At 38.3% G+C, this 24,410-nt stretch overlaps 2 protein-coding genes across 3 annotated transcripts in view; one reads left to right on the forward strand and one right to left on the reverse strand.

Moving 5' to 3' along the window:
• Positions 1-243: 243 nt before the first annotated feature.
• Positions 244-7,884, reverse strand: acp2 (acid phosphatase 2, lysosomal). Its single transcript, XM_082161766.1, has 11 exons — positions 7,715-7,884; positions 6,234-6,329; positions 5,395-5,481; positions 5,140-5,292; positions 4,839-4,937; positions 3,500-3,589; positions 2,314-2,446; positions 1,829-1,917; positions 1,571-1,677; positions 1,304-1,482; positions 244-1,154 (listed from the first exon to the last, which is right to left on the reverse strand). Exons 1-11 carry the CDS (start codon positions 7,847-7,849, stop codon positions 1,024-1,026), a joined length of 1,299 nt encoding a protein of 432 aa, XP_082017892.1. The 5' UTR covers positions 7,850-7,884; the 3' UTR covers positions 244-1,023.
• A 110-nt stretch (positions 7,885-7,994) lies between these two features.
• ambra1a (autophagy/beclin-1 regulator 1a) overlaps positions 7,995-24,410 on the forward strand; it is a 101,277-nt gene continuing 84,861 nt past the window's right edge. The window contains exons 1-9 of one of the 2 annotated variants that reach the window (XM_082161750.1): positions 7,995-8,620; positions 9,983-10,199; positions 10,902-10,960; positions 11,125-11,308; positions 11,425-11,597; positions 13,631-13,697; positions 13,837-15,260; positions 20,590-20,676; positions 23,255-23,437. In XM_082161750.1, coding sequence (XP_082017876.1) covers positions 10,068-10,199; positions 10,902-10,960; positions 11,125-11,308; positions 11,425-11,597; positions 13,631-13,697; positions 13,837-15,260; positions 20,590-20,676; positions 23,255-23,437 — 2,309 coding nt within the window. In that variant the 5' untranslated portion in view covers positions 7,995-8,620; positions 9,983-10,067. The remainder of the gene's footprint in view (positions 8,621-9,982; positions 10,200-10,901; positions 10,961-11,124; positions 11,309-11,424; positions 11,598-13,630; positions 13,698-13,836; positions 15,261-20,589; positions 20,677-23,254; positions 23,438-24,410) is intronic. The other variant, XM_082161751.1, reaches the window with a different exon arrangement.

The following is a 24,410-nucleotide window of genomic DNA, read 5'->3' on the forward strand; positions in this document are numbered from 1 at the left end:
GGATCCTGTACAGAGCATTTTCAGTCAAGCTGAATAGATGTGCACTGAGACAGTGAAAGACAATCTTTAAAAACATTAATTTTAAAAGATTTGAGACGGTAGAACAATTTGGATTGTTATTAATGTTTAGTAGTAATGATTTTTTATTTATTTTTTTTTTACTGCTGGGCATGTTTGTCAATCTAACAGTAATTTGTTTTAAATATGATGCTCCTGGAACTGAATTATCAATGTATGAAAACATTTTTGATAATGGAGAATAACATTTTATTTGTATTCATAGAGTCGGGTGATCATTATGTTAATTAAAAATACATAAAAATAAACCACACCAGATTAAAACAAATTACTTCCATACGGCTCTTTTGAGCTTGAGAGCACTGTTCTTCATATCAGCATGCTGTTATTATTAAATGTACTCATCAAAACTACTTTGTGGCTGTAAATCAGGAGATAATCACATTAAAAAAAAGTAAAAAATTCCATGAGTGCATTATAAGGCCTCGATATGCATTCAGTAGTCTTTCATTGCCCCACCTGAATCTTTAGGCTAATGCATCAAGTACACTGGGCTCATAAGTACACTAGAACTAATGGACCAGGAGCACAAATAGGGGGACACTCACAGTCCTTGTGTTTCAGAGAGGACACACCTCTCAGGGAGATTTAGTCTAGTCCACATCTCAGATCCTCCCCGTGACACTTGTGCACAATCTTTCATTACAACAAAAGCCCAGAGCAAATGACACCCAGTCACTATTGCACAGTTACGGAGTCTGTGCGCTAAGCATTGTTACGTTAATGCTATTGACGCCATCACAACTCTTGGTTCCCTTTTTGCTCTTGAAACAATTGAAGTTACAAGAAATAAAATATTACCAAGTCGTCCCCAATAAAATAAAATGTGTGGCCAAAGTTAAACGAAGTCTTTTCAGTTGGCTTAGAGTTTGAGTTGCCGCTGTGTCCTCATAAGTCATCTTCACTGTCCCACAGTTCCTCTTTGCGGAGGAGCTGATATGATTGTCAGGAGTCGCTCTCATTTATGACATGACTATAGCTAGCCATCGGCTCTTTTTGACGGCATAGCACTACAAACAGCAGTAGCACCAGCAGGAAGAGTAGACATCCACACACAGCCAGCCCGATGATGACCTCTGCACACATGTATGAGAAAGAACTATCAAAAGAAAATCCAAGTATGCAAGCAATCGTTCTTACAATATAAACATTGTTTTTTTTTAATAACTATAGATACACATCTTTACTCTATAGTCCATATATTAATGTACATTATTGCATTTACCAGTGTCTGTGGCTTCTTTCTTTATCTGACAATCTTTATTCCTGTCTTGTGGTATGACTTCAAGTGTGAGGTTCACAAAGTCCTGCAGGGGGCAGCGCTGGGAACAGCCCGGTAAAGACACTGCGTACGGCTCGGACACAGTGCTGTCATTGCGGTAAAACATCTCCACTGAAAACGACCTGAAAGAGACAAGCAAAGGAATATTTTGGTTGACCAAAGATGTCTTCTAGAAACATGAATTTAGGAAAAACACAGACAACATGTTACCCGTTCTCTTCCTGGTGAAGTTCAATTAGATGACACGAGGCATAAGGCGGCTGCAGGCCATTAAAGACATTCAGGGCTTCCTGCAGAGCTACAACTGTTGTGTCATGCTAGTGAGGAAAGAGTTGCATGAGAGATTACATGAACTGAATTGCTTTCTCTAAACAGAACTCATTTCTTTTTTATAGAAACCTATTGACTGAAAAAGGGAAGTCTAGTAGTTTGGTCTGCTGATGTTGATGTGAAAGTGACATGACTTACAGCTGAGTATATCACCATCTTCACTTTTTGTTTAGAGTCTGGAACTGCTGCGGTTGAGAGATTCTTAATGATCTGATCTAACAGCAGGCCTGCGAATAAGAGCGTAAGCAAAGTGTCACACGATCACAGTAATGCACATTTCCAGTCTGAATGTGGAGCAGTCCGTTGTTTCTTTACATTGACGTGTGCCTGCACTGTTCAGGTCGCGGCCTTTCCCTCTATTCCTACAACATTGATTTGCATATGTGTGCATTAAAGTGTCAGACTGTGTAACTATGAAAATGGTCTGCCAAGAATCCTCAACAGTCTTCTTATGCCTATGATGGGCACAACAAACTTTGAAATGTCAACAAAAAAAACCTACTCTAAGTGTTTAACCTCACATAAATACATTTTTATTATTGTTTTTATTTGTTTATTTTTTAATTAAAATGTAATAATAAAAAATAAAGAATAAGATGCTCGGCCTAGTGATAAGCTCTCACCTCCTTGAAGTCTGCACTTCTCCTGTCTCTTATAGACTCCAAACATAATCTGAAAACCAAAGTTCTTCAGCACCTTCAGTGTTTCCATCACATCTGGAGTCACCCAGCCAGGCGGTGACTTCCCATGTTTTGCCTGGGGATGGAGAATCACAGAACTGATCTGACACACAATTCATGGTGTCTGTCTGATCATATGGATTTAATCGATTCTGAGCATCTATAGATCATTCTGGAATAAAATGATGTAACAGTGACTCGGCCAGTGGTAAAAAGGCCATCATTGCAAGACATTTACCACAAAGTAAACAGAAGAGCACTCAACATCAAGAAAGAGTCCATACACGCTAGGGAACAGTTTTACCCACAAGCCATCAGACTTGTGAATGACCCTCACCCAGTTAGCCTCTCTTTCACTCTTTTTAGAACTAAACTTGACTAAGGCATTATAGAGAGCAACAGTGACCACTCACTTTTTCAGCAGAGTTGGTTCCAGAAGTATTTTTGCCATTCACTTTTCCCAAAAGGATTTTAGAAAAGTCTTTGTTAAAGTGTTATAAGACATTAACCAAACCAACCAGCAATGAGGTGAATCACAACATTACTAATTTTGATTTGAAACAAAAAAGTATTTGAAAAACAGACAAAAAGAAAAAGGTAAAAGACTGTTAAATAAATAATCTAATTAAAAAGAAAAAAACTACTGAATTAAAGATATTGATTATGTATATAGAAACAATTAATTTTTTTTAATTTATTGCAAAATATGCATATATACACAATTTTTTTTGTAATTTAAGAGTTTATGAAGACTTGTTAAGAAGAGCTCTTTTCGTGTGATTTGCTTGTCACAATTTTCTTTGAAGAATCACGGTTAATTAAGTTTTCTTTTTCTTTTTTTAAACAAGAATTCCACTGTTAAACGAGATTATAAAAAAAAAACAAGTTGAAAAAAAAATGTGGCCTGATCAAATCAATTTCCCTATTGAGAAAATCAATCAGATTTTTACTTTCAAAAACCTAATGTTGCACTTTGTAATGTAAACTACATTAGTTGCATTCACACTGTCTTTAATATATCATTCATTCACATATAGACAATACTTAGCAGGCAAGATTGGCTGGCAGAGTCTCTTAATGCTAGATGAAGTCATGAATAATGTGTACATGAATGCCAGGTGAAACTCACCTCACAGAACAACGTGTCATAAACACTCCAAATAGACTCAATTGAGGCTTTCTCTAGTCCTGTTTTATTTCTCACCATTTCTATAAATGCCTGCATAAAAACACAATGACATGACCATGATTGTAGAAACCATTTTCTTAATTTATTGCACATTTACATTGCAAGACAAGGAACATACTAACATTGTAAGGCATGCTTACAAACATGAAAAAAATATGGAGCAAGTTTTGAAATGGAATAGACTCGGAATAGACTAAATGGAATAGACTTTTTTTTTTTACTGGGACAACACTAAAATAGTAAATAGTTACATTGTAATTATTATTTTTTTCACTACATCCTTGCGTCATTACACTACATCCTTATGCATCGCTTTCTGCCAGAACTTTTACGGGCTTTTCCCAAATCACGGAAGTGACGTCGATGTCCGGGTTAGCGGTAGCATGAGCCGTTAGGCAAGTGTTATTTAAATAAACTCCTTATGTACTTACAAACTTTCCAATGCCTCGTTTTATGAGTACAGAACCTATTTGTACTACTGTAGAAGTTTGGCACCATTCTGGGCATTATAAGTGGGGTAATTTACGAGATACAACCTTGGATCCATTAGCGCCTGCACTAAGCCATTCAGCTGATATCTCTAAATAAGCTGTAACTTTAATAATGTTCGACCAAGTGAAAAAATGCTTCTGGGGGGTGTTTGGCTCGAGGTCATGGTGCAAAGGACCCTAGGTTGATTTTACTCCGAACCACCCCTTTAATTATATATGACGGCAGTCGTCCGTGAGGGGCTGCTGTCTTTTACTTTCGTTTTGTATTTGTTTATTTTATTATAACATTTTTTGTTGAACGTTCGCCGGTTCCCGCCTCATTCTTCCCATAACATCTAACTGCGTTACACTTACCATCTTCACAAGTTCAGAAATCTAGGGATTCAATATATAATAGTATACTTAAAAACAGGATATCTTCTAAAACTGTGGAAAGGATATTATTAATTTTCATTGAAAGCCACTTAAACAACCAAAATTTAGAGGTAAAAAGCGCAACAATAAAAAGGTGTTTCAGGAAAAGAAGAACAGAAGACACAAGGATCTGTCTGAAAAAAAAAATTCTGAAAATTACCCTTGTCTACTGTTAGGACTATGAAAACGATTTGTGGACTCAAATAAATATTCATGAGCCAAACTGAACCTCCTCTGGGCATCACCATTTAAAACCAATTCAGAAAACTGCAGAATACCTTTTGTGTTGCACTATTGCTGTAAAAACATTAATATAAATTACATAGGCAGATGACCTACAATTATAAATGTTTTTTTTGCAAAGGTGGACTCACCTTGTAAGTGTCAGTCATGTTGAGAAAAATGTCAGATTTTTCAGTCTCGTTCATGAGCTGTGTGTAACGTGGACAGTCTTCTAGCGGGAATGAGAGAAGCTGGAAAGACAACAAAAAACAAACGCAAACTCTGTAGGCAGGTCATGTGGCCATGTAAATAGATTTCAAACATCCAGAGACACTGATGCTGCTGCTGTGCAAATATGAACTCAACACTAAAGAGAGGTCAGGGCCAAGTTTCAGTGTGCTGCAAAATTGTGGAGAGAAAAAGTGGGAACAGAGCTTCAGTGTGGGGTTTTACCTTCTCTTCATTCGCTGGGACAGTATGAACAGGGATTGGCTGCCATTTCAAATCTGGATTAAACACCTCAGAACCGTTAGGTGGGAACAGGCCAGCCAGGTTAGCTTCTGCACTCATCAGAGTCCGGTCAACATCTGTACTTCTGATGAATATCTGCAGCGCAAAGATGGCATATGCTATTTAAATGAACAAGTCTGGCAGCTTTGTGTATCCATTTACCGAACATGTTTAACCAGAAATTTAAAAGACAGTGACCTCATGCCGGTCATAGTCCTCACTCAGGAATCCTCTGTAGCGTTTCTTTAAAAACTGACCTAGTTCAAAGTGCTGCTTCATTCCCTCCTGGAAAATCGAAAAGATTGAGTTACAGTAATAAAAACACAACAGGATGAAAGTGCATTCAGTAGTTTGGTGCCTATTACAAAAATGTACACAGACTAGTTTTCTATAAAAAGTGTTTTTATTATGTATGGTGCGGGTCACCCCAGTCAATGTATTTTGGCATGTTGAAATTATGTGGCAATAAATAAATAATGTGTCCATCGAGGATTTTCAAGCTGCATATTAATGCTATTACGGCCTCACCACTGATGTGCAAAGGTGAGTGAGCTGCTCTGTGCTTGAACACTCTACATTATGTGTAGGGAAATCGACTCAATTACATCATTCACACTGCTTCATCGGAGTGTGCGTTCCCTACAAGCTTTTTTGGTATGATTTGCTTATCGTTACTGCAACTGTCTGAGTGGTAGAATTGTAGAGCATCATGGGTAATGTATTTTTCTCACCACAATCTCAGCTGTTAAAAAATAAAATAAGTTGAAATAATGCAGGCTGACAGCTTTAACAGAACATATACCATTGATTAACAACCTCAGAGCTCACAGTAGGTCGGTCTTATGGTTTATAAGTTATCGTTAAAAATTCCTATGGAGAAATGAATGGACTATTTACTTTTGGAACCCGACTGTTGCACTCTATATACATAATATAGGATAGCCTCTTGCACGTTACTGCATAACCAAATGCTCCTCAAGTAGCAGGTAACTGACTAAAACAAAGAAAATAAGGTATGTGTGTGCGTGTCTGCATACCTGAGAGAGCTGTCCAAAACCCTGGGGCCAGTCACTCTCCTTGTAAGGATCAGTTGGATAGGCCTTGATTGGAGATCTGTCGCCATGACGATAGAGCTGACAGAGAGGAAGTCAAATACATGACTGAGTATTTGGGATTTTTATGTGTGTCTTCAGGAAGACAAACAACACTGTGCAACTGCAGTTAGATCAGCAAATCCTGCTTGTCATGTGCTCATACTGACACCCGGATACGAGCCACAGAGTAGTCCGTAAACATTTTCTAACTGGATAAGCAGCCTATCTCAATCTATCTCCTTATCTTTATCTCTGACTTTCATAGAAATCACCCGTGATCTTCTCTCATTTACACAAGACACACAAAAAGACACAAGCCTCTGGTTTAAACTTACTCATTTGCAGCGACTCCAAAGTCATAATTAACCATAAAACACTTATTTTGTGGACATGAGTACAGAATCAGACATGAAGGAGGAAAACAATCATCTCAAATATGATACAATAACAACAACAACAAAAACACAAGGACAAGGATTTGTATACACAAATAGAAGAAAAAACACAGAATTAAAGTTAAACCGCATCTTTAAATAAAGTATTTTTATCATTTTGTACAATTTTGAAGGATGAAAATAGAGAGTTGAATTCAAGAAGAAATAGTGTCAGACAATGGGTATTTAAAACATTTTGTTTATGAATGGAAATTTTGCATCCAATATAATAAAATTAGCAAGATAATCAAGAGATAAATGATCACAGTTGTCATATTACAAAATAATATCTTTGAGAATAGAGGAGTGGTTTACTTCTGCAGGACTAAAAATAAAGGCACTTACAATCAGCCCAGAATTTATTACTTATATTACAATCAAAAGATAAATATGTAAATGCGGTTTCTTCTAAACATGGTTGATATAAGTTGATAACTTATATAAAGGGATTAGATTGCTTTAAAAAGCCATGAGAACTTGGAAGCCATGGAGCTTCATAAATTGTTCATAAGTTAGAATATTACCAGAAGCAAAAGGTAAAATGAAATTAATAGACAGCATGTCTCATCATGTGATGAAGCCAAAGACTGAGCTGATAGACAGTCGAGAACAAGCAGAACAAAAACAAAGTTGATAGCAAGCATTGCCTACTCATGTCAGCAGATATTGCGACTCACTCACGTCGTTGCTTCTGGATACAGTATCAAACTAGACTGATAACGACGAAAAGACCAGTATCGACCAATATAGTTATATACCTGATAAACAACGTGGGGGGGAAATACAATCTCATTTCATATTATTCACACAGAAGACACATATTTGTTATGCATACAAATATGACACACATAATAGGAAGTCAGAATGTGTGTCTCGTATTATGATTTTTTTTAAGACGAACAGTTTTATCAAATCAGCTGCAGCCTACATTTAACATTACTCAACACACACTGGCAGTAATCTGGACAAATGCATTATAACGTTACTCACCACAGTGACAAACTTGAGCGTTCTCTCTCCATTGGAAAAACTTAAAGCGAAGACAAACACGACGATCAGAAAACAGGAATCCATACTTGCGAACGAGCAGCTGAGGTAGAGGGTAGGTCCACACAGTAACCTCATTGAACGATCTGGCAAACACAAGACGAACTGCAAGCGTTTCCGGGTAAAGGAGCGCTCCCATTGGCCAACGCACTCTGCAGCTTTAAAAACACGTAAGGTGATTGGCAGTTTTGGAACAGAGAAGGACTCTCGGGACCAAATCGCAAACAATAGTTGTCTTTTGATAAAATAACCGTAAACTGCTACTGTGGGTCTTGGTTAATCTGACATTTAAGACCAGTCTCAATTAAGGTGTATTTGAATGTGAATTTGAACTAATTGCTTTTGCACTTAACCTGCTATCTTTATAATGAAAGGGGCAGTGAATTAATACGCCTAGCATTTGTTGGCCATTCTTTTTCAGTTTCCTATATTTGTATTTGCATATAGATATTTCTAAATATTATGTTCATAACCGTAGGTATACTAAGAAAGTAAATATCAATTTGTCATTTAGCAAATGGTTTAATCTTTACCGATTTACGGTCAGTGACAGCTCAAAGTGATGTAAGGCATGAACGATGTTTTCGGTAATTGACTATGAATGATCTGTGCTCCATTAGCTTTGTCTGTACGCGTTTTGGCAGGAACACAGCAACAAATCTAAAGTACATGCGACCCTATTTTCGGAAATAAAGAAGAATATTCCCCATATATATAAATCCGAAAATAAAATTAGCAGGGACGATTTAGGCATCGTCCCTGCTGCTTAGGGTCTCCAACGTAACTTACTTGTTTTATTTGATATCTACGATTTCAAGGAGTATAATCGGACAAAAATATGAAGAAAAGGTAGGCCAAAGCTGAGACCCCGAGTGGTTGTCTTAAATATATTTTAAATAAAAAAACACTCATAATTGAAACACTGTGTAACTGTGAGAATGAATGCTAACTGCTAAACGTGAAAGCTGTTAGCTTAATTTCCTCATTCAAAAACAAACTAACATTGTAAATTAACGTTATGATGTTCACTAACGTTACTAGTTCCTTAATTCTATGACCATGAAGTTAATTTAATAAGCGACACTCCGTTTACAGCCCTTTTATATCCCCTTTCTATCCTTAATAGCAGAATATAACAGCTAAAGTCAAACATGTAGCCTGTCAGATGGATGATAGCTCAAGTTTTATTTGAGTGCAACAAAACCTGCAAAGCTTATCCGCCTGTTTTTCAACCTGTTAGTTTCATGCATAATGCATGCCTGAATATAAGTAACACATTTATAATTATTGTCTTTTTATCAGTTGTACTGTGTGGTACTTTTTACCCATATAACCGAGACAATTACAGGAAATGGCGTTTACCATTCTTTAATGATTTAGCCTATAAAGATTATTATTTAACGATATCTCTTTACTGCTTTATTGTCGTGTTTAGCCTAGTTCTTATCTATTTTGGCCTTTCTTTTGCTTTTTGCTGAAATATGTTGTATGTTACCTAATGCTACTATAGTTATTTTTTTTTATTAGTTTGTATTAATATATTTTCAGTATTATTTTTTTATTTTAGTTAGGCATGTTTTCGTCATTTTAGTAGTTTTTAAACGCTCATATAGTTTTAGTTATTTTATGTTACTTGGGCAACTAGCTGAAATAAAATATGTTTTTATATATTTTTTATTTTATTTTAGTAAAATGACGGTTAACATTTAACGTTATTTAATTTAAATAAAACATTTTTAGTTAACTATTATAACCGTTTTCTACCCAGAGTTATAACTCTTCTACTGTCTTTTTACTGTACAATAAAAGTTTATATTTTTCTGTTTATTCAAATGAATCATTCTGTCATTGGATGATGTGTATTTGTGACCTAAGTTTTGACTGGCTCTTTATTAGGATGATAAAATAGACCTATTTTGCCTATTCGTGTAACACAACCAGGATACACCATCATTTGGCTCTGTAGTGTTGATTCGATGTACTTGAAAATGTTCTGTTACATCTTGACACTTGTGCTGATTGTGCGGAGATGTTATTTAAAGGCGGTGTGTGGTGAGGTACAATGCTGATAGATTTGACATCACATTTAAATAACTCCTTCCTCGAACAAAATAATGGGAAATTGTCTCATTGTCATCAAATTAATATTATTTGAAATCAAGTTGTGATGCTCTAAGATATTCATGAACTTTCTCATTTTTTCTACCCCAGAATGATGGCGTGGTAGAAGCAGTGGTGGTCCAGTGCATGTGGGCCTGTGGACGGCTCTGGGTCTGGTGTGAGCGTGTGTGTGGAGATGAAGGTGGGACAGAAGAACTCAGTGTGTATCCTGTCTAGTCGAGAGCGAGGAGCACGAGGTCTTGCCTCACACAGGATCCTACAGCAGCTTGTAGAGGAGAAGACACAGCGCATGAAATGGCAAAGCCAGGTAACTGATGCGCAGATCTTTGACACTTCGTCTGTGGACTGTAGACTGTCATCTGGGAAACGCCTGCTCAGTACAATGTGTCAGAATCAATAAACTGCCCGCTGATCTCTTCAAGTTTCAATATCACGATTAGAAAGGAACTATTTTCATCTTTATTAAGATGGTTGATTTTGTTTTTATTTGTTGTGCCAACTGTGGATCTTAACTATTTGTAGGTTCTAAAAAAAAAATTGAAATAAAAAGCTTTATAGCCATGTAAGATTTTTCTTTCATAATTATAAAAAGAAAAAACAATTGACCTGAAAAGGTACACACTGCTCAGCACCAGTAAATAAATGCCTGTTCACACCAAGAACGATAACTATACCGATAAATATATTAGCATCCAAACCAAGGCATGATAACGTTCTGTTTATTTTAATCTTGCGCTGCAGTTATGTCGGTTGCCTGCTTTAAATGCTCAAGTTCTTTAAATTCGGTGGATTCTGATTGGCTGTCTGTTTTTAACTTTCATCAGCTGAATTTTTTTTTTTTTATAAAACTGATTCCATTTATAGGATTCCTATTCTCATAGAAATAATTATTAAAATGTTATAGTTATTGTAATAGTTATTGTTCTTGGTGTGAATGGGCCTTAATATTATGGTTTGGATGTGACTAAAGTGAAATCACTTCTCATTTGAATTTCTTTCGGTGTCACAGAAAGTGGAGTTACCAGACAGCCCCCGCTCGACCTTTCTTCTGGCCTTCAGTCCAGATAGGTAATAACCCTCTGACTACTCCTTCATAGTCCTCAGTAGTACTGATCTGATAAATAAATAGGCTACTGACATAAAAACTGACTGATTGATCAGATCTTAGACCACTCAGGCCCCTCATCAGCAAGATAATTAGAGAGGAACTTTTGTTTTTTTCCTCTTCATAGGTCTTTAATGGCCTCCACCCATGTGAACCACAACATCTACATCACAGAGGTTAAGACAGGAAGGTGTGTTCACTCTCTGGTGGGCCACCGCCGGACGCCCTGGTGCCTAACCTTTCACCCTAGCATACCTGGCCTTATTGCTTCTGGCTGCCTGGACGGAGAGGTCCGAATCTGGGACCTGCATGTGAGTCTTCATTTTACCCATATTGAACGATTGTTTTGTCAACTTTTTTTTCAGTACATTTGTCACCACAACTTAATTTTGCTCAAATGTTAAAGTATCATGTGATTTTGTTTCAGGGAGGCAGTGAGAGCTGGCTCACAGAGAGTAATTCAGCGATCGCATCCCTTGCTTTCCATCCCACGGCTCAGCTGTTGCTCATTGCCAGCAACAACGAGCTGCATCTATGGGACTGGAGTCGGAAGGAGCCCTTCACTGTGGTGAAGACTGCTAGCGAGACAGAGAGAGTCAGGTTTGATGCGCATTGTAAATGTTTTTAATTTGAAGAGATGGTTCACACAGAAATTAAAATTCTGTCATCAATAACTCACCCCCATTTTGTTCCAAGCCCATAGACTTTCATTAATTTTCAAAACACTAATGAAAATATTTTTAATGAAGCATGAGAGGTTTCTGTCCCTAATTTGAAGTCCATTCACTCAACAAACATTTATGCTTCAAAAAAGATCATAAGAAAATTGTGAAAGAAATCCATATGAATTGAGTGGACACAATTGCTTTATAAGATAAACAGATTTTTTATGCTTTTATTCTCATATAAACATTAAAGACCCCCTATTGTGAAAATCAAGTTTTAAATGTTGTTTATATGTCTATGTGATGTTTTTAATATGCTTAAAGTGCCCCTATTATGCTATTTTAAAGTTTACTAATTTTGTTCTGGAGGTCTCCTACAACAGGTTTACATGCATCAAAGGTCATTTTCTCATGATATACACTGCGCATCACCACATTGTTCCATGATTCTCAAACAACTTGTTGGATGAATCAGTCTCATCTCTCCTTTCTGTGAGCTACTCTGCTCTGATTGGCCAGACGGCCCAGTCTGTAGTGATTGGTCTACCGCTTACAGCGCCTGTCGGAAGCTAATGGCCATTACCATAACTATACTTCAGCTCCAGAGGCTTCCTCAGTCCTTAGCGATTGTACACACTGTAAAGACAGTAACGATGACGTCGATTTTACCATATCAATCCGAGCGCGATTCCGACGATGAAACTTTGGAAGAACTTATTTAACCCGAACCTCCATCGCAAAGACGACTTGAGCATAACGTTTCTCAGTGAAACGCTACTCAGTTTGAGGTACAGATGTTAATTCCTCACTATCAGCATTAACAAGTGTTTGTCCATCAACAAACCTGTGTGTGTGTGTTTCTAATTTATTGTGTTGCACATGCGGGAATTATTAACTGTATCAATAACGGTGCATACGTTAGTCGAGTCCTAACGTGAATGACTGATGTAACATTAAAGTTTGTAGTAAGACAGTAATAATGTGAGTTAGCCGGTTACCCGGAGACCACAATATAAAACACAAAACTACATATTTTGAACACCCGGTAGAAAAATATAAACATCAATAATTAATCTCGACATGTAGAGAGAGAGCGATACATAAAACGCATTACCATTCTGATACATCGACTTGTAGACGAACCTGTATTATTCACTTTTCCACTTCTTCTTCTGAATCAGTTTCTGGTTCAAACATATATGGCTGAATTAAACCACTATTTCCACTTGCCATTGTGCAGCTTTTACTACTGTAAAGTTGACAGAGTGGATAAGCTATTCTGAGCTGGTGTGAGTGAGTGGAGGTGGGGCTCGTTTGCATATTCATGGATCCGCGTATACTAAATGAAGCAAGGTTATAGAGTTACATTCAGGCTATTTTAAGGAATATTTTACAGAAAAAAGCATTTATATATGTCATTTTGGTTATCAAAGAGGGGGGACAGGGGGACTTTAATCAACACACCTACATAGAGCACATCAAATATAGTAAACAAAAGATCAAACATGTTTGTTTGATGCACAAAAACCCTCTTCCGTTTACCATATCTGATGCACCCTATTAATTTGTTTAGATCAATGTTTTATATATAAAGAAAAGCCTAAATTAAATCTGTTCATCTTAAAGCGATCAGATCTTTTTAGAAGACTTGGAAAAAAAATGCTTGATTCATATAGATTACTTTTACAATCTCTTTATGAACTTTTTAAAGTGTCAAGGTTTTGGTGGAATGGGCTTTCAATAGAGAGAAAGAAATCACAAAGTTTCATTAAAAATATCATCATATTTTTTTTTTTTCAAAGTTATAAGCTTTTCAAACAACATGAGGGTGAATATGTGATGACTGAATTTTCAGATGAACCATCCCTTTAATGTTCAACATTTAGATACAGGGCGAGGCAAATCCGAGTTTACATCTGATGTCAGTGCATCTGATGCTTTTGTGAGCATTCTCTGTGTTTTTTGCAGGTTGGTGAGATTTGATCCATTGGGTCACTATCTTCTAACTGCCATTGTAAACCCTTCAAATCAGCAGGTGATACTTTTTGCTGGAAATGTTTTGACACAAAAAAAATGTTTTGACACAAAAAAAATGTTTTGACACAAGACGCTACGAATATTTCTATTCTTAAATTTTTTTTGACTGTAAATGTGCTTGTATTTGTGCATTGCAGAATGATGATGATCCTGAGATTCCAATGGACAGTGTGGAGATGCCTCATCTCCGTCAGCGCTCCTTCCTGCAGTCCCAGCCTGTAAGACGCACACCAATCTTGCACAATTTCTTGCACATCCTCACCTCCCGCAACTCAGTCCCTCAGGCTGGAGGCACTCCTGCTGCTTCCACTGACGAGGCCTCTGATTCGTCTGGGCATTACAGTGTTTTGAGGGATCGTTCCCGGCTGCCATACCATGGTTGCGTTCAGCCACTCGGAGTTGTGTGTTTCTGTAGCCGTTGCTCATCAACGAGGGTTCCGTCTCCGCCTGACGAGGACTCTTCAGACTCCGCCTCCCTGGAGGGACAATCACACGCATCCACCTTTTCTTCTGCACGCACAGAGCCACGGATACCGCGGTTTCCTGTCGAATCTCGTGCTGCAAATCGGCCCTCAGCATTTAGCTGTGTGTATGGTGGTGGGAGCAACGTGCGGAACCTTTCTTCTAGCTCTGGGAGGAGGAGAGTGGCTGGAATGGCACCCATCCCACCTTTCCGGCAGCACCCGCCAGGCAGGGAAGGTGGAGGCCGTTTCCCTGGGGCAGAATGGACAAGCAGTGTGCTTAATGGACGAGGTAGTAGTTTGACTCCACCCAGAACCAGTGCTTCCTCCGTCAGCCTGCATTCTGTCCTGCGACAGCAAGGAACTTCCAGCCAATCACCTGTTTACACCTCTGCTAGTGATGGATGGGGCTTTCCTCATAGCAGTGGCAGCTCATCAGGGACTAGTTCTAGCAGGCACCGCCCACCACAGGAAGAGGGGCACAACAGCCCTTCTTCCATCCGCAACGTTCTGCAGTGTAACCTTAACCGCTATTTCATGGACTATGAGCAAATGCAGGACCTAGTGCAGCCACTAGAGGGCAGCAGGCAGGACCAGCAGACTCAGGAAATGCTGAATAACAACATTGACCCAGAGCAACCGGGCCCATCTCATTACCAGCCACTTTACAGCAGCGAAAGCCGCTCCCACAGTCACATGAATCGCTGTAGAGTCTGCCACAACCTCTTCACCTATAATCGGGGTACTCAGCGCTGGGAGAGAACCGGTCAGCCGTCATCTGCTGAGAGAAACGCAGCTTGGCAACCTACTAGTCCTGCCTTTCAAAGCGTAGCCCCAGTCTCTCATTCTGATCATCACCTATTTGAACGTGCACCAATAGAGCCCAGCCCAGACACCCCAGAGCCTCACATACCCTTTTCCCACAGCACAGCTACCAGTCGGCATGAGGATCAGTCCGTCGGGCTGGTCTACAACCAGGAAACTGGGCAGCTAGAGCGTGTTTACCGGCCATCTGCCACCTCTCATTCAGAAAACGTATCACAAGAAGCCTTAAACCAGGAAATGCCTGAAGACACACAAGATGATGACTACCTACGCAGGTGAGGCAGTAGACTTGTTTGAATGGGTCAAATCAAACTTTCTTTGATATGAAAAGGTCTCTATGTACCATGAAATCATACTGTTTCTCATTTCTAAAAAACTCTTTTTTTTTTTTTTAACTAAGCAGCACGAAAGATTAGTTTTGTAGTTCCACAACTTACTGACACCAGACAATGGCTCATAGAAGTCTACTTTTGAATGACTGCAAAGATGTTTAGAAACTTTGCCCGACCAGCCACAGTGAAGTAATTAGGATTTTATTTTTCTGCTTTCCCACTTCAGTGGTTCAGACTTTTACTTGCCAGTGTTTTCATTGACCCCACTACAGTTTATTTTATTTTTTTATTTTATGTGGGATGTATATGAAGAGTTCAGATGCAAAAGCCTCTAAGTGCCATCTGAAATTTTCTTCTAGAATGATCATTTTTATCAAGCTCGTATATTTAAGTTCCAGTAATTTCACTTAAATGGCAATGCAAATTACCTATTAATTGTCATTTAAGTGGAATTACTGAACTTAAATAAACAAGCTTTATAAAAATGATCATTCTAGAAGAAAATTTCAGATGGCACTTAGAGGCTTTTGCATTTGAACTCTTCATATATACTCTAGTGTTCAAAAGTAACAGTAAATAAATTGACAATTTTGCAAAAGATTTCTATTTTAAATAAATGCTGTTCTTTTGAACTTCCATTCATCAAAGAATCGTGAAGAAATATTAATATCACAGAAATATTAAGCAGCATAACTTTTCAACATTGATAATAGTAAGAAATGTTGTATGCATAAACTGCAAAAAAATTATAATGATTAAATATGTTCACCAAACTGCTCATTGCAGTGTGGATTGTTTTGTTATCCTGTCATAGCAAAGAGGCTGTTGGCAGTGCAAACTGTATTGGACCTGACAGCAAACCCAAAGTGTGTGTTACTCATTACATGTGAAGGGACTGACACAGCAGTTGAAAATGGTTTGCATGTGAAATGAGCAACAGCTCTGTGTGAGGTGCTCTGGTGCTAACACATGGCTTTGAGTTTTCTGTCATGCCAAATTTCATTTTTAACTCCCTTATTCTTCAATAATAGCCTCTGAGCAAAGACACTATTATATAGTGACAGGATCACAAAGCAGTCCGCACTGCGATGCGCCACATAAACTGTTATTAGAGTAAAATGATCAGACACCTTGTTTGGGCTTCAAGGAAAAATGTCTAACATGTAAATCAGCTTGATCTGACCTTGTGCCCATCTGTGTGCACTCTATTAGCGCTCACAGCAGAGTGTGCCATCCAGAGCTGGACACATTATTAATGAGGTGCTTATCTGCAAATCAGCACACTCAGTTCCAGACAGCATAGATGAATAAACATTAAAGGGATAGTTTAGTGAAGAATATTGGTAACCAGACAGTTGACAGAACTATTTTCATTGACTTCCATAGTATTTTTTTTATGCTATGGAAGTCAATGGCTACCGCGTCAACTGTCTGGTTACCAACTTTCTTCAAAATATATTCTTTTGTGTTAAACAGAAGAAAGAAGTTTGAACAGGTTTGGAAAAACTTGAGGGTGAGTAGATGATGACAACATTTTCATTTTTGGGTGAACTATCCCTTTAAGAGTTCAGTGAGGTGAAAAAAAAATGTCTATTTGCATTTGCTACCTAAATTATACATCTCACCAGAAGGACGGCTATGCATAGAGACAGGCCAGTGCATTTGAATGTCATTCATTTTTTTTTCTATTTGTCTGTATGTGAATTTCACAAGAGCATGTTGCGTTCACCAAGCATGTCATAGGTGAAATGCATGGCAGACTTCTGAGATGGAGTTCATTTGGAGCCTTCAAGTCAGAATTTCACTATAACAAATGAAAGTATCTGCAAGACACTGACAGTAACTATAAGTGAGAGAAACATGTTTGTTGTATTGACACTGTTTATATATCTACACAAACTGCATGAATCTGCCATTTGAGATTTGAGAACTTTCGTTTCGCACAAGGCCCTTGAAGTGCTGAAAGTGCTTGAATTTAGATTTAGAAATGTAAATACCGAAATATCTGAAATATCTTTTGTTGAAAAATGCTTAAAAGTGCTTTCAATTAAAGGGATACTCCACCGTTTTTTCATATTAAACTATGTTATTCCCTTAACTAAGACGAGTTGATACATACCTCTCTTATCTCAGTGCGTGCACTTAATCGCTCTGGCGCGCGGTGACACTTTGATAGCACTCAGCTTAGCCCAGTATATAACATCTATCTAACAGGTATCTAACAGCAATAAATTTAGAAGTGACCAAACACATCAACGTTTTCCCTATTTAAAAACAGTTATACGAGTAGTTATACGACCAAGTAAGGTGACACAAAATAAAACGTGGCTCTTTTCTAAGCGGGTTAAAAAGAATAACTATAATGTATGGCGGAATAGCACTTTTGGGAATACTTCGACTCGGCGCAGTAAAAAGTCACGCCTGATCCTCTTCCTCTCACTTCTGTCAATAGTGGGAAGAGGATCAGGCGTGACTTTTTACTGCGCCGAGTCGAAGTACTCCCAAAAGTGCTATTCCGCCATACATTATAGTTATCCTTTTTAACCCGCTTAAAAAAGCGCCACATTTTATTTTGTGTCACCCTACTTGGTCGTATAACTACTCGTGTAACTGTTTTTAAATAGGGAAAACGTTGATGTGTTTGGTCACTTCTAAATTCATTGCTGTTAGATACCATTGAATATATACTGCGTAATAATCAAGAAAATTTGCTGCCGTACCATGAGTCCAGCAGGCGTAATGATATGACGCAGCGCCTGAAAATAGTCCAGCTCGGTAACTTCCAATGTGACCGGGACTAACTTTGTCTAACCTATTAGACCTATTTTCAGGCGCTGCGTCATATCATTACGCCTGCTGCACCCATACGGCAGCAAAGTTTCTTGATTATTACGCAGGAATGAGAGTATAGTTCCTAGCCATATCAGCCTAGAAAATCACAACTTTACATTTTCCGTCGGTCTTAGTACACGTTGTAACTACAGAAGAGTCAAGTTTTAAATAGGAAAAATATCGAAACTCTTTGGTAATTTTTTTGAGAGAGATGCTAATGGTCCTGTCCGATTCAATGATCTATGCTAAGCTATGCTAAAAGTGGTACCGCCAGACCCGGAGTTCGGCTGAATGGATTCGAAGACGGTAAAACTGAACTGTTTAACTCTGGGGGAGTTGTAAATTGAGCCTATTTCCCAAAAAAGTGGAGTATCCCTTTAAAAAGTGTAAAAAAAGCAAGGTTGTGAAATATTATGACAATCTCAAATGTTTTCTATTTGAATAACCCCAAACATTTTAAATGCTTGTGTATACGCTTATCATGCCCAACATGATCATATTGTGTTTATATTCAGATTTTTTATTTTTTTTTATTAACTGGTTTAACAAATTCGAGTTTTGTGCTGTCAGTGTTTTCATCATGGCTTCTGTTGAAAGAGTTAGTTGCTTGTCTTCTATAAGACTTGGTGTACTTTTATTTCATGGTACAGTTGATGATGATATTTTGTGCTTTACCAGTTAAAAAAACGGTGGATTGTGTTAAGCCCTCTAAAACTGGTCCTGAATAGTTATTTGGTTATGATGTTTGTATGAACTATGGGTCAGACTGCTGATGCTGCATGGTGACTAGACACTGTCATTAAGGTAAACAATGACTCACAGACTAGTAGTCAACTCCTTTTCTGGACTGTCACATTCAACTATTTAAAATGAGTAGTCATGCAAACCCTAGGTCATCGGCACAATTGGCTCACTAAGTGTCTTCTAGAGAAGTCTGTCTTTGTTGAGTTCTGAAGTTAAGTTAATGTTCCACTTTTATAAGTTGAAATTTATCATAGCACTTTTGAAAGGAGTCTGACCTAAAATGTGGGACAATTTTTGCTGATTTTGCCCCTCAAGGGTTCCTGCAATGCCCGCTACAGTCCATTAGGGGGAAGTAGCTCATCACACTGTGCAAATGTGGTGGTAACTTTGCACATATAGGCTATCTTCAACACTGAGTGGCCAGTGGGCCTTTATTCTGATTATGTACTTGCACTCTAACACACCGACCTTCTCTTCTCATGTTGCTGAACAGCCTGTCCCATGTAAAATGGGAGTTTTATGATTTGGTTGTGTTTTAAGGCCAAAGCTATGCAACGCAAAACAGTATCACACTTCACTTATGCAGGAGAGCAAAATAATAATAATAATACCGGTACTGTCATTTGACGTTCTCCCATGAGTCCCACTCCAGTTCTGTGTTCTGACTCATGGCTTTGAGCATGGTGCAACGTTTCAGAACGAATTCTCATCACTACCTGCTATAGTGTCATACCTGAAACAAGAGCAACTTATAATTATCAAATGATTATTAATAAATTGAAATAAATTATATCATTATTGTATAATTAGTAACAGTTGCCTCTTTACAATAGCATAGACAGAGTAAAATGCTGATATTTAAACCGATACTGTAGAAACAACTGTAGTACCAAATAATGCTACACGTTAAGTACTTGAGAGGGTTATTGTAGGCAAAACAATTTTAAAAATGAATACCCTCAGCATTTAAAGAACAGCAACATTTGGAAATATTTTACTTGTTTTTAAAGAGGGTTTGCTTCATCTCTGTTAAAATGCAGATCTTGATCTTTAAGAGTCAAAGGGAGCAAACCAAGCAAGCTGCGTGAAAAGGAGTCAGAATCGATCCGTTCTGTTTTTGCTGTGAGTCAAAGGGCAGAAGATGGCATTCTAATGAAGAGCCGAGCACACCCACACCAAAAACATTCATGTACACACACACATCACACTGACTCATGCTGAATAAAAATGCCCGATCGCTACAGAACTGTCAGTCCAGCTTTGTGCCCTGCCAGTCGGAGGCTGCATGTTTTCTTCCGCGGGACATGGTCTCCTCTCTTAATTCCGTTTACCAAACTCTTAATTGTATGAGGAATGGTACAAACTCAAACTTAAAAAATGCCCCAATTTAATGGGTTATTAACTGATTTCTAGCCTTGCCTGGCAGAGCGCACATCATTACTTACACATTATATTCATTTAGCCTTCGCATAGCAGTTGGTAATGAGCTTACTAATGTCCTTGTGCAGTTTAATGAGATTTTTAATGATTGTGATGGCGCTTGGTGGGGAGTGTTACTGTAGAAACAGAGTAGTGGAAATTGGACGAAAATGTGTCGTCTTTGTGTGATGTCCTGTCCTGAGATTCTTGATATGAACAGGAAGTGAAGGTCTTCACAATTCGCAAACATACAAAGCTATATAATTCTGTTTTGTAGGAGGCTGCTGGAGTCGTCCATGATGTCTCTCTCCAGATATGACGTCTCTGGATCACGAGAACACCCCATCTACCCCGACCCAGCCAGGTGATTCACTGTGTGTGTGTGTTGTGTAAACTGATTTTCGTGGTCATGCCGGTTGGCCGGTGAGGTCTGGGTAATGAGGAATTGTGTGTGTCACACTGCCGGACAGCAGTGTGGCATTTCAGACCTGCCAGCACCCCAATGTCCCCCTAATTCAAACATGCACACACAGAGCCTGTCAGCATCCTCTGACTCTGTGAGCGAGGCTCATAATAAAGTGAATTCATGGCTAGTGAGTCATTGTTGAGCTCTGGGGAATCAGCTGCGGTCTGGGATCAAGACAGATTGTTAGCACGGACTCACACTGGCAGGTTCGCACAAACACATGGGCTGACGCACACCTCTAACCTGTGAATTACCACAACAGACTCATTTCCCCCAGAGCAGAATGTACCTGGTGTTAGAAGGATAGTCTGACTCCAACACATTCAAAACCATAAGTAATTGGCACTATATGACACTGTTGTTTCCCGGATCTCTCGTATGTCTCCCTGTATATTGGTCTAAAAGATAAACAGTGTGTGTGCGCGTTGGTGTGTTTAGGCTCTTTCAGACAGACTGGCAGATTTCCTTGCTCAACTAGTCCAAGATAGAACGAAACTCCAGATGCTCTTCCTGCACAAAAGATTATGGTTTAAGGGCTTAATTTAGCAAGTCGTCCTGCCAAAATGCTAACTAATTTCTCTACAGCTGAATTAAATGCAGAATAGATGCAGATTTCTTATCAGCATTTCAAAAGATGTTTAAAAACATTTGATTGGTTTGTCGATACTGATGTCTTATGAAAGTTATTTAAATGCCTCTGATTAACCATTACATGATTGTATACAACAAACACTCTGAGATTGGTTTTGGTTCTGAACCACTGCAGAAAAACCCAAGTTGAAATTTGAAACCTTTGGCAAAATGTTCATTAACCGCATACACACACACACACACACACACACACACACACACACACACACACACACACACACACACACACACACACACACACACACACAAGTAAAAGTAAAAGAATTGAAAGTGGGGGGTAAATCACATTATAAAATAAATGCTTTTCTCCAAAATACGCTGGCCATAATTATTGGCTCCCTGTTATTAAATACTTTTTGCAACCTCCTTTTGCCAAGATAACAGATCTGAGTTTTCTTCTATAATGCGTGATGAGTTTGGAGAATAACTGACAAGAGAACAGAGACCATTCCTCCATACAGAATCTCTCCAGATCCTTCAGATTCACAAGTTCATGTTGGTGCTTCTTCTGTTCAGTTCACTCCACTCATCAGGTCAGGGAACTGGGACGGTCATGGCAGAAGCTTCATTTTGTGTTCAGTTACCCATTTTTGTGCTGATGTTTGTTTTGGACCGTTGTCCTGATGGAAGATCCAACCACGGCCCATTATAAGATTTCTAGCAGAGGCAGACAGGTTTTGATTTTTTAACTGTTGGTATTTGCTAGAATCCATAATACCATGTATCTGAACAAGATGTCCAGGTCCTCCAGCAAAAAAAACAGGCCCACAACATATAAGATCCAGCAGTGTATTTAACCGTAGGCATGGGGTACTCTTCATCCCTGTTTGCACATCTGGTGGGTTTGCTGCCAAAAAGTCCTTTTTTAGTTTCATCTGACCACAGAATCCGGTCCCTTTTGAAGATCCAGTCGTGTCTGACCACTGAATATGCTGGAGTTTATTTTTGGAGGAGCGAGGAGCATTTTTCTTGAAAACCTCCCAAACAACATGTGGAGATGTAGGGGTTGTTTGATAAAGAAATTTTGGCTTTCTGACCCCCAAGACTCAAGTAATCTCTGCAATTCTCCATCTGTGATCCTTGGAGAGTATTTGGCCACTCAAACTGTCCTCCTCACCGTGCATTAAGACAATATAGACACACGTCCTCTTCCTGGCAGATTCGTAACATCTTTAGTTGATTTCTTAATTATTGCCCTGATGGTCAAAATGGGGATTTTCAATTCTTTAACTATTTTCTTACAGCCACTTTCTATTTTGTGATGCTCAACAATCTTTTGCTGCACATCAGAACTATATTCTTTGGTTTTACTCATTGTGATGGATGATTAAAAAAAATTGGCCTTTGTGTATTCATCATATATAAACTCCTGTGAAACAAGAAGTCATCATAGCTAGACAATTTCATGTTCCTAGTCACCCTGGTGTGCTAAATAAAGGTAAATATTAATGGGAATATACTTCAGAGATATTTTACTCGTAAAAAATTCTAGGGGTGCCAATAATTGTGGCCAACGTGTTTTGGAGAAAAAACATTTATTTCATAATGTGATTTCCTCCCCACTTTCAATTCTTTTACTTCAATGAAAGGTTAGATTTTTGCCAATTTTTTATTTTATTTATTTTTTTAATGAAAGATCAAAAGGATAAACAATGCAGATTTATTTTTTTACAGCCGTTTTTGATCATATTTACCAGGGGTGTCATTAATTCTGACCACCACTGTATATATCAGTATAAAAACGGGAGGATGACTTGTTTGATGTTATCTATCTAGTGAATATCTAACATCATTGTGGTTTCTCTCTGTGTTTGTGTGTTTGTAGGTTGTCCCCTGCAGCATATTATGCACAACGTATGATCCAGTATTTGTCTCGGCGTGACAGCATTCGGCAGCGCTCTCTCCGTTCCCCCAGCAGACCCCGACCCCTGTCCTCTAATTCCAACAGCCTCTCGCCTGGCCCCGCCCCCAGTGTGGAGAACAACGAAGTTGATTTTGAGGAGTTTGAGTAAGTAAACAGTCACACAGACACATAAAGCCTGTGCCAAGTAATTGTTCCTTAGTTGTTACCTGCTCTCATCCGCTTATAAAAATCTCTATGTATTTATTTTCCTGTATTGTTGCTAGGCAACACACAAAAATACTCGGGGCAGGCTCTGAATGCCAGAATGTTATCACTTGTGCTTTTCAAACGACTTATTGAGCTTGCCAACAATTTGTTTGTTAGGTTGCCTGTGGCGTCTCTTCTTATAGCGTTTGGCATTAGCATTGGCCTTGGCTTGAAATGCACTTTACTACATCCCATCGGAATAAGTCAATGTACTGCTGTCAGCTTACTGCTCTTTTCCTCAACTGCCGGACAACTGTGAAATTATATTTTTTAGTTTTGAAGTCAGAAGAATTTTTCTTCTCACCCATTATGTTTTCAGTTCAAGTCAAATGATATGTATTGTGCTTTTCAAAATACTAGATATTGTTTCAAAGTAGGTATACTAAGAATTGTGCCTTCCAAACCACCCAGTGATCAAGCCAAAGGTGACAATGGCAAGGAAAAACTCCTTACAATGTTTAAGTAGATGAGGATCACACCTTGGGAGTCAAGCTGGGGAAGCCCCCCTCATCCGGCTGCCACATATTTAAACAAATGCTCTACTGTCCAAATGTTTGGGGTCAGTAAGATTTTTTTTTCATGTTTATGAAAGTATATTTTTTTCTCTTAAGAAGGCTCCATTTATTTGGTCAAAAGTATAGACAAAACAGTGATATTGTGAAAAATTATTGCAATTTCAAATAACTTTTCAGTTTGAATAAAAAAATAATTAAAAAAATGTGTAATGCAATGCAATGATGGCAAACTATTTCTTTTGTTCAATTTAATGCTTCCTTGCCAAGTAAAAGTATTAATTTCTTTCCCAAAAATAGTCTTACTGACCCCAAACTTTTGAACTGTAATGTATACACAAAGCGTACGTAAACAAATT

Source organism: Leuciscus leuciscus, assembly GCF_965113295.1.
Source record: "Leuciscus leuciscus genome assembly, chromosome: 2".
Taxonomy (NCBI): Eukaryota; Metazoa; Chordata; class Actinopteri; order Cypriniformes; family Leuciscidae; genus Leuciscus; species Leuciscus leuciscus.